General features: G+C 46.5%; 1 protein-coding gene across 1 annotated transcript in view; it reads right to left on the bottom strand.

The window, feature by feature from the left end:
• SCUBE2 (signal peptide, CUB domain and EGF like domain containing 2) overlaps positions 1-9,338 on the bottom strand; it is an 84,558-nt gene extending 75,220 nt beyond the window's left edge. Inside the window, exons 1-2 of the mRNA XM_030885821.2 lie at positions 9,299-9,338; positions 8,925-9,047 (exon numbers count right to left, since the gene is read on the bottom strand). Of these exons, the coding sequence (XP_030741681.1) occupies positions 8,925-9,047; positions 9,299-9,338 (163 nt within the window). The remainder of the gene's footprint in view (positions 1-8,924; positions 9,048-9,298) is intronic.
• Positions 9,339-10,031: the final 693 nt, after the last annotated feature.

Genomic DNA, 10,031 nt, shown 5'->3' with positions numbered 1-10,031 from the left:
GGAGAGGAAATGTTTTGAGAATGATGAGGGCAATGAATGTAAAAATGCACTTTACACAATTGATGTATGTATGGATTGTGATAAGAGTTGTATGAGCCCCTAATAAAATGATTTTTAAAAACTAGGTGACTTTTATGTCATTTGGGAGCCCTGGTGGTATAGTGGTCACACACTGGGCTATGATCCTCATGGTGGGCAGTTCAAAACCACCAGCTACTCCTCGGGAAAAAGATTGGGCTTTCTCCTCCCATTAACAATTACAGTCTTGCCTGAATAAAACTATACCCAACGTGAATGGAGGGGGTGGCATGGAGTGGAGACCCAATGTCCATCTGTAGCCAATTGGGCATTCCCTCACAGAGGGGTCACAGGGAAGAGATGAGCCAGTCAGGGGGGCAGTATAGCACCAATGAAACACACAACTTTCCTCTAGTTCTTTGGTGCTTCCTTCACCCCACTATCATGACCTCAATTCTACCTTAAAAATCGGATTAGACCAGAATATGCACACTGCTACAGATAAGAGCCCGCAACACAGGGAATCCAGGATCGATAAACACCCCAGGGCGAACAATGAGAGTAGAGATACCAGGAGGATTAGGGGAGGGTGGGGGGAGAAAGGGGGAACCAATCACAAGAATCAATCTAGAACCCCCTCCCAGGGGGATGAATAACAGAGAAGTGGGTGAGGGGTGACAGAGGACAATGTAAGATATGGAAATAATAATCTACAACTTATCAAGGGTTCGTGAGGAAGGGCGGCCAGAGGAGGTAGGGGAAAGAAATAGGGAGCTGATATCAGGGGCTCAAGAGGAAGAGAATGCTTTGAAAATGATGATGGCGGCATATATGCAAATATGCTTGAGACACTGGAGGAATGTATGGATTGTGGTAAGAGATGTAAGAGCCCCAAATAAAAGTTTTTTTTTTAATTAGTCTTGGAAACCCACAGGGGGGTCACTATGAGTCAGCATAGGCTCAATGGCAGTGAATTTGGTTTGGTTTGGTATAGGTTATTTAAATTATGTATCAATAGAGTTGTTAAAAAGAAGACATGAAATAAATGTACAGCTTAATTATGCAAAACAACTATATGGGTGATACAAAATAATTTAAAAACTCTTTAATTAAAAAATAAAAGAATGATAAACCAGAAATTAATGTGAGTGGTTACCTGCAGCAGCCCAGGAAGGGGATTGGGAACAAGGTAATAAGAATGATGAAGGAGCAACCTTCTGAGTCTATCGCTGCATGTAGTTTTCACTCTTAGATCATAGTATGCTTAACAAATCTACATCAAATCAACCAAGACGTAGGAGTAGGGGCACAAGAAGATGAAACAGAGAAACAAATGCATTATAAACAAATCTCTTAACTATCCTGAAAAGGATGGGGCAAGAACAGCCCTGACCTGGATAAACTTGAGAAGTCCCTGGGCTCACAAACCACGCCTGTGCTCGGCTGTAACCGGAAGGCTGGAGACTGGAGGCAACCCAGAGCGCCCCCTTCGGAAAACTCAGCCGTCGAAAACGGCGGCCCTGAGTCAGAGATGACGTCACAGCACGGACGTTTTCAAAGTAATCTCAAACAAGAACATCTTCACCAGAAACTGTAGGCTAAATGCAAAAATAATTATATAGCAATACTCTACTCCAGTTAGAAAATCTATTTCTCACAAAATTATGTTTTCTGAAATTTATAGATGTAATGTGTATATACCAGGAATAAACAAGTAGTAAATATATTGTAGATAATGAAAGCCAAGTGTATCACTATCAAAGAAGGTATAAATAAGGAAAGGAGACGTTATAATAACCTTGTGGTATTGACTCGGAGTCAAGAGTATTAGTGTAACTTGTGGACATATAGTAGTATTCCTGATTCCAAGTCTAGGTAAGTATATATAGAAATAAACACAGCTTTTACAACCACTGTGGAAAGCAATATGGTGCTACCTCAAACAACTGAGAATAGAAATTCCATGTGGTCCAGCAAGACCTCTGCTGAGTATATGCCCTAGATAAGAGCCATAATGTAAACAGACATGCACACGCCTGTGCTCATATAAACACTGTTCACAACAGTAAGCATGTTGAAACAGGGCCAAAGTCCAATAGTAGAAGAATGGACAAAGAAACGGTGATACAGACACACAATGGAATACTATACATCACTGAAAAACAACAAGGAAGCTCTTCCCAACATGGATGGAACTGGACAACATTATGCTGAGTGGAGTTTATCACAAAATGACAAACTATCTGAGACAACTACTGTGAAGATAGAAAACAAAACAAAGGACTTGCGTACCCAGCAGTTCCCAAGCGAGGGAGGGAAAGGCGGGAGATGATCCAACAGAGAGGAGGTTGACAGGCAGAGACTCGCGTGCGAAGGAGCAAAGAGGTCCATCAAAAGATGAAGAGGAATCAGGTGTTGGGGCAGGGCAGGACAGGACAGGGGATGGTTTGAACTGTTGAAAGCAGAACTGATAGGCTGACATGTAAATTTTCCCACTTAATTTCAAAAAATCATTTAAATACATGAATATAGCTATGTGTATATGTGTGGATTAAGGGATATACATAGCTTTCTTGAGAAACCCTAGGTGCAATGACACCCCAGAAGCCACACCTGACAGCTAGATCTTTATCTGGAAAGTGGTTGATTCCAGAAATGAGAAGGGGAAAGTATGAGTCTGGAATACATTGTGGTGCAAGTAAATTAGGAATTTCTCAAAAAAAAAAAAAAAAAAGGATGCATGCATATCAAAAGGGCACCAGAGTTTCCAATGATCAAAGTTGAAACAATTTTAGACAAAGTTTTTGTTTGTTTGTTTGTTTTTTTCCTTTTTAACATTTTATTAGGGGCTCATACAACTGTTATCCCAATCCATACACACATCAATTGTGTAAAGCGCATTTGTACATCGTTTCTCAAAACATTTTCTCTCCATTTAAACCCCTGACATTAGGTCCTCATTTTTCCCCTCCCTCCCCGCTCCCCCCTCCCGCATGAGCCCTTGTTAGTTTATAAATGGGTATTTTGTCATATCTTGCCCTGTCCGACGTCTCCCTTCATCCACTTTTCAGTTAGACAAAGTTTTAAAAATAAGTATAAATAGAATAGAATAAATACCTATAAGTCTCATTGGATGGATGGATGCATGGATGGATGGATGGATGCCGGAGTGCTGGTTGCACTGTGGTTAAGTACTTACCTGCTAACTGAAAGGCCAGCCATTCGAACCTACCAGCTACTCCATGGGCAAAAGATGTGACCACATCTGCTTTCGTAAAGACTAGAGCCTTGACACAATTTAATCCACCAGGACAGTTTTCTACATCCTACTTTGATGAGTAGCAACTGGGACCTTAAATGCTTACGAACAGTCCTCTAAGATGCGACTATTGGTCTTTCCCCATCTGGAGCAAAGGAGAAGGACAAAACTCAAAGATGCACAGAATCCAGTGGATGAATGGACCGCACACAGCCCGGTCCCCACAGCTCTGAGAAGAGGAGAGCTAGATGGAGCCTCGCTGCCACTGCCAAATGCCTTGAAAGGGATCACAGTAAGAAGTCTGAGGTCGAGTGGGGGAAAATCAGAATAAGACACAAAATCATAAAAAAAGATCAGACTTTCTGGTTGGATAGAGACTTTGGCGAAGCCTCTAAGACCATGATCCTTAGTCACCCTTCGAAGCTGGAAGTGAACTCCTTCCAGGGCTGAATTTTCAGCCAAACCATAGACAGGTCTGTGGGGAAATAATAACCCTAGGGAAGCACACCATCCTTCAAATAATCAACCCACTGAGATCCAATGGGCAGCAGTTACCTCAGGACACAGTTCAGAAGGGTTAGGAAAGAAGGAAGAGCGGAAAGAGGAAACACATGGAGGAAGTAGAGCATGTAATGATGGTACATTGTGGGGATTGCAATCAGTGACATGAAACAAAATGTGTATGAGCTGCTGAGTGGAAAACGGATATTCTCTGTAAATCTTCACTCCGTTCACAATAAAGAAGGTCTTAAAAAACGTACAGCTGTCCTGCAGGGTCGCTAGGAGTCGGAACTGACTCAAGAGTAACACACTGAAGTACGAGGGAGCTTCAAGAACTCATGGAAAAATGGAACTGAAAGTTAATGGAATCCTTCCTCAAACGTTCTGAAGCCCTCTCAGCTGTCTGTCTGTCTGTGGATGTATGGATGCATGCAGCATACATGTATGTATGAAAAGGGAGAGCTGTTCCTAACAGAATTTTAACTGTCAGAGTTTTGTGCAAATATCACACACCTACTTTCTACCCTTGTACATTTGTTTACCCATCATGCCCTCCTCCTGCGAGGTATTTTTGAAAGTGCTATGCTGGTTTTTACGTTTCTGGGGGAAAGGTAGCCTAACACAGGTACCGAAATACTGAGGAAGGGGAGAGGGCGTGGTTTCACGCACAAGCTCAAAGGCCCTCCCTGTGAGTCATTGAGGTCGAATGAAAGAGAGAAATACAAAAGCACAGCTCAGCGCACACCACACTGACGACTGCTGCACAAGATCCACAGACGGATGCCACCTTTGTCAGGGGATGAAGGTTTTAAGAGTAAAAGGATATTGGCATAATTTCACAATATCTCCCCCAAGACATGTATCTGCTCCAAAGGGAGTAAAAATAATAATTCTGTAATGAGGGACACCATATTAACCAGGTGAATACCAAAGGGCTCCACGAACCCAGATAGAGGGGTTACACCTTGGAAGATGGACTTTTTAAATCTTGTAGCCTTCACTGTCTCTCCTTTTCCTTATGGAACAAATGTCCAATTTGGGATTCCTGAACCAAGAAATCCAAGCAAAGCAGGGACGCCCTGCCTTCCAGGATCATAAATACTACAAGTATTCCTAAAATCCACTCATACCAGGATTAGTAAACTGTTAACAGTGATTACCTGTGGATAAAAAGATAGGAAGCTTGTTACTTTTCTAGTCTATATTTTGTAATATTTGACTTTTATTACAATTGTGTATTGCTTTTTAGGAGGTCCTGGTGGTAGAGTAGTTACAACGCATTGGCTACTAACCATAAGATCAGCAGTTTGAAACCACCAGTCAGTTCCACAGGACAAAGAGAGGGCTTTCTACTCCCATAAGAGTCACTGTCTCGGAAACTCATAGGGGCAGTTCTACCCTGTCGTATAGGGTCGCTGTGAATCCAAATCAACTCAATGGTAGTGAGTTTGTTTTGGTTTATTTTTATACTGCTTTTAAGCAAATTTAAATATGTGGAGCAACAAATCCCATCAATTAGTTATGTGAAACTAAATAGTAGAGTTTTCAACTATAAACTGGATGCAGTTCACTTTCACTTGTTATGTACTAAATCCAAAAGCCAAGAGGAATGAAAGTCTTGCCATTTGCCATTGAACATTCTTTACTAAAAGTAACTGAATCTAAGCGAAATGATGGCCCACTTCTGCCTCCAGAGAGTACCCAGCGACTGGAGCAGATAGAAAAGTGAATATTCAAAAATCCTATCTTTGTGAATGAGGGGGAGTGCAGAGTGGAGACCCAGAGCCCATCTGTAGGCAACTGGACATCCTCTTACAGAAGGGTCGTGGGGAGGAGACGAGTCAGTCAGGGTGCAGGGTAGCACTGATGAAACATACAACTTTCCTCTAGTTCTTAAATGTTTCCCCCGCCCCCACTATCATGATGCCAATTCTACCTTACAAATCCGGCTAGACCAGAGTGTGTACCTGGTACAGATCAGAGCTGGAAACACAGGGAATCCAGGACAGATAAACCCTCTAGGACCAATAATGAGAGTAGAGATACCAGGAGGGGAAGGTGGGGGAGAAATGGGGAACTGATCACAATGATCTACAATATAACCCCCTCCCTGGGGGACAGACAACAGAAAAGTGGGTGAAGGGAGACGTCAGACAGAGTAAGACATGGAAAAATAATAATTTATAAATTATCAAGAGTTTGTGAGGGAGGGAGGGTGGGTGAGGGAGGAGAAAAAATGAGGAGCTGATACCAAGGGCTCAAGTATAAAGAAAATGTTTTGAGAATGATGATGGCAACAAATGTACAAATGTGCTTGACATAATGGATGGATGGATTGCGATATTAGTTGTATGAGCCCCCAATAAAATGATATTTTAAAATAAATAACTAAATAAAAAGAAACCGAAAAAGAGTGAATGTTCTTATCTCAAGCATGGCACTAACATGTGAATGCAGCCCTCCAGATAGGCTATTTCATATGGCACGGGTGTTGTCTAGAAGGCTGGGCAGAGAGACGTTTCTGGAGGACATGGCCCTTGGGCTTCCCATGGCAGAGAGAGAGGACTGCCTGTCTCTGGTGAATGTGAACTTGGAGCAACACAAGGACTTCACAGATGAGCCATTCACCTCATTGGCTATGACCCTGACCGCTCTCCTGCTCGGAAAGAGAAGAACTTTTCTCTCCACACAGAAAGGTGAGCTTCCTGAATGATGTGCCTGCCCACCCACTCCCCACCCCTGCGGTGTCTTTAAGTACCAGGCGACCCAGATTTATCCACTGCAATCCCATCTGTTATTCATATTTGTTATCTGTATTTTCTTTTAGTCTTCCCTTCCTTTTTAATAAAATTCATTTTGAAATGCTCATGTGTCTCAGTTGACCTAAGAGACAAGGAGAGGATGCTGCAAGAACATCAGACAGTCACCCGGCTAGCTGACCAGCCATACATTCTATATGTAGATATTTATATGTAGATAATATCTATATGTAGATATTTTATGTGTGGGTTGGTCCGTTTGCTAGAGAAGACCTTTGTCACGGTTCTAGTGATTAAGCCCATCTTGCACATTTGTTTATTCAGAGCCAAGAAAGTTGATTCAAATTTAATCAAAACCAAGAACGTGGCTGCCATGTACCAGGCCCCACTGTTCCAATACCGAGGACTCTTTATGGCAGAGAGGTCATCCTATCAAACAGATCGCTGTGAAATATCAGGAGGCGATCACTAGGCCATCAAATGGCACCAAATTTATGTTTACTAAATGCTTCTCTCTTGACCTAAAGAAGTTACAGAATCATGTGAAGTGTTTGGAGGGAACTTTCTTACTCGCTAGATGTCACCGATTAAATTGTGTACCCGAAAATGTATTTCAACTTAGCTGGGCCATGTGGTGTGCTAGCTAGGTAATGATGCCATTTGGCAATTACGGAATGATGTCTTCCTCATGACGCGATCAGCCTTCATCATCATGAAGCGATCAACCCTCTGAAGCAATCAGCCAATCAATGAAGGGGATTAGGGTGGTATGTATACATCACCCCTCCTCAGCTCCTCATTGGATCTGCTGGCAGGGGGCTTTCTCTGTGGTATGGCCTGCATCACCTTTAATCTGAAATCAAAAACTAAACCGTCCATTTGTGTCACTGTGTCCATTCTGGCTTATTGCAACTGCCCCCTTTAGGTATCGGAGATGGGAGCAGACAGTCTCATTTTTCTCACATGGAGTGACTGGTGGGTTTGAACTGCTAGCCTTAACAACCCAATGCATAGCCCAGTACACCACCAGGACAAGAGGAAAACGGAGAGAGAAGTGAGTAGAGAAGGAGCCTACTACCGCCAAGACAGAACCTGGAGTGGAGCACAGCCTTGGGACTAGGCTTGCCTGCGCTGAGGACCTCCTAGACCGGGGACAGAGTGACACAGGAAGACCTCCACGGAACACTAGACCCACAGCTGTTGAAAGGAGACAAGGACCTTCCCCAAGAACAGACACACAAAGAACACCTTCTCCTACTTCCTAAACGGTGAGAGAACAAACGTCTGCGGGTTAAAGCCATCCCCTTGTGATTTATCTCTTAGAACACTAAAGTTTGAGTATTTGAAACTCACTTCCCATCAGAGTTGCAAAGAACAGAAAACTTGGGGTCACAGGGACCAGGCGCACGCTTGTCCAGGTAGGGTCCAGAGGTAAGGAGGGATTTGTACAGAGAGGAGTTGGATTCACTTTAGACTTCTTCCTGCTCTACACAACGCTGCACATTAAGCTCTCTCCTCCAAGCAGGGGGACACCAGGAAGCTGAGGGAGTAGGAGGGGTGTGGGGTCAGAGCTGGGGTAGAAACCTGACTTTCCATCATCAGCCAACTAAGCGTATGATCCTGGTCCTAATACCCCCGAGCCTCCGTGTCCCCAACTATAAAATGAGTGACGAGACTGGCCCAGATCCCTGAGAAGTCCTGCTGCTTCCGACATGCCCTGATTGCCATCCCCGGAACATCGGCCCCCTAGGCCTTGGGACTCCGTGGCACCAGTGGTCCAGGAATGTAAACGGCCAAGTCCAGACTTCCGGCTTCAAACTCTACAACACGAAGGGCTGAACATCACCCACTGTACACATTTTCCCAGGGCCAATTTTCAGATCCCTGCAAAACAGACCTTTCGTATAGCTCTGTAGCCTGGCGGGTCACATGCCAAAGGGCTCCAAGTCACAGACAAGAGGGAGCTGCCAGCGGCAGGAGAGGGCAGGACTTCAACACACAAGGCTCTGGGGAAGGGTGCGCCGGGGTCCCAGAGGAGCAGGGCGGGCCCTGCACTGGCAGCTGTGCTCTCCTGGTCGGTCGCACTGGGTACGTTCTCTTCCCAAACGGAATAGGACCAAGAGACACATCCGCTTTCCTTGTCAGAAGCTGGATATAGGGAAGGAGTCAAAGGCAGACAAAAGGGTGTCGCGGCCAGCTCCTCTGAAGAGCGAACGTTCCCAGGCCCCTAGGACTCTGAAATGCATCCTGGGCAGTGGCGGCAAGGTGGACGTGATTGTGGGGGAGGGGTAGAACTTTGAACAGCATGAGCAGCCACTCGGAGAAGCAAGGGGGTGAGCCACTTGCCCGGCTGGCCCACCCACCCACCTCTGGCCCTGGCCACTTACCCTGGCACTGCCTGCCCTCCCCCTGGAAGCCAGGCTTGCAGGAGCACTTGTAGGAGGTGGGTGTGTTCTGGCACAGGGCATTGGCGTGGCAGTTATCCAGCCCCTGGGCACATTCATCCACATCTGCAGAAGAACACCACAGAGTGATCGGCAGGAGTGGCCCTTGACCCCAAGTAGTTTGGCTTGGGGCACCCCCCACTCCAAGTTGAGATGAACCTCCACCCCCAACTCCAGGCCCAGGGTTCCTGCCCCAAGCTGCTCCCTCTGGCTGAAACACACACCCCCCTCACCCCACTGGCCCTCAAGACTCAGAGGAGCGCCTCCTCCTCCAGGAAGTCCACTGTGAGCCCCAATGCAGATGAAGTGTCCCCTACCACAGGCTCCCGTATTTCTCTTCACTCTAGCACTTGACATGGTTCCCCAACAAGACCAGGTGTCCAACAAACAGTCTGTCCCCGCCAGGCCCGCAAGGGACCTGGCTCCAAAGGCAATCCACAATGCCTGTCCCAGGAGGGAGAGCAGGGCCACAAATGAGCTCTGGGAAGCCAGCCGCTCTCTGACCGCAGATCCGGGCTAGTCCCTGAGCTCCGGGCAGATGGGACCAGGGCCTCAGTTTGCGCAAACCGGGATCTGTGTCTCCCTCCCGCACACTCCTGCCCACCCGCCGCAAGCTGGAAGGGGGCCTGGGCCGGAGTATTTCCTGCGTTGACAACCACCCCGCGAGTCAATGAACAACAATGAGTTTTGAGAGGATGGCGAGTTCAGTCGGTGCCGGACGTCCTGAGCCCTTCTCCCCAGCCGCTGAAATCCAGGTTTGTTGCGACCAGAGCGACCTCACGGTCGTGTTCGCAGATAGAACAGTCCCGGGGTTCGCAGGAGAAGCTCCCGACCCCCCCCCACCCCCCGAAATAAAGAAGAGGCAATACTTGCGTTGGCCTCACGGGTGTCCCCTGACCCGCGCCCTGTTTCCCTCAGTACCCAGCGAGCAGCAGTGGAGACCCCACACCCCACTTTCTGCTCGGCCGGCTGGCGTCACTGCCCAGGGCAGCGGGGACTGTCACCAGCCCCGGGTCCCAGGCCGGCCGCGCGGCGGGACGCAGGCCCCGG

The sequence above is a fragment of the Echinops telfairi genome, unplaced genomic scaffold (genome assembly GCF_000313985.2).
Source record: "Echinops telfairi isolate 266 unplaced genomic scaffold, ASM31398v2 ScPeMD7_60;HRSCAF=208, whole genome shotgun sequence".
NCBI lineage: Eukaryota > Metazoa > Chordata > Mammalia > Afrosoricida > Tenrecidae > Echinops > Echinops telfairi.
Note: the sequence above shows the minus strand (reverse complement) of the source record. Positions and strands in the feature narration are given on the sequence as shown.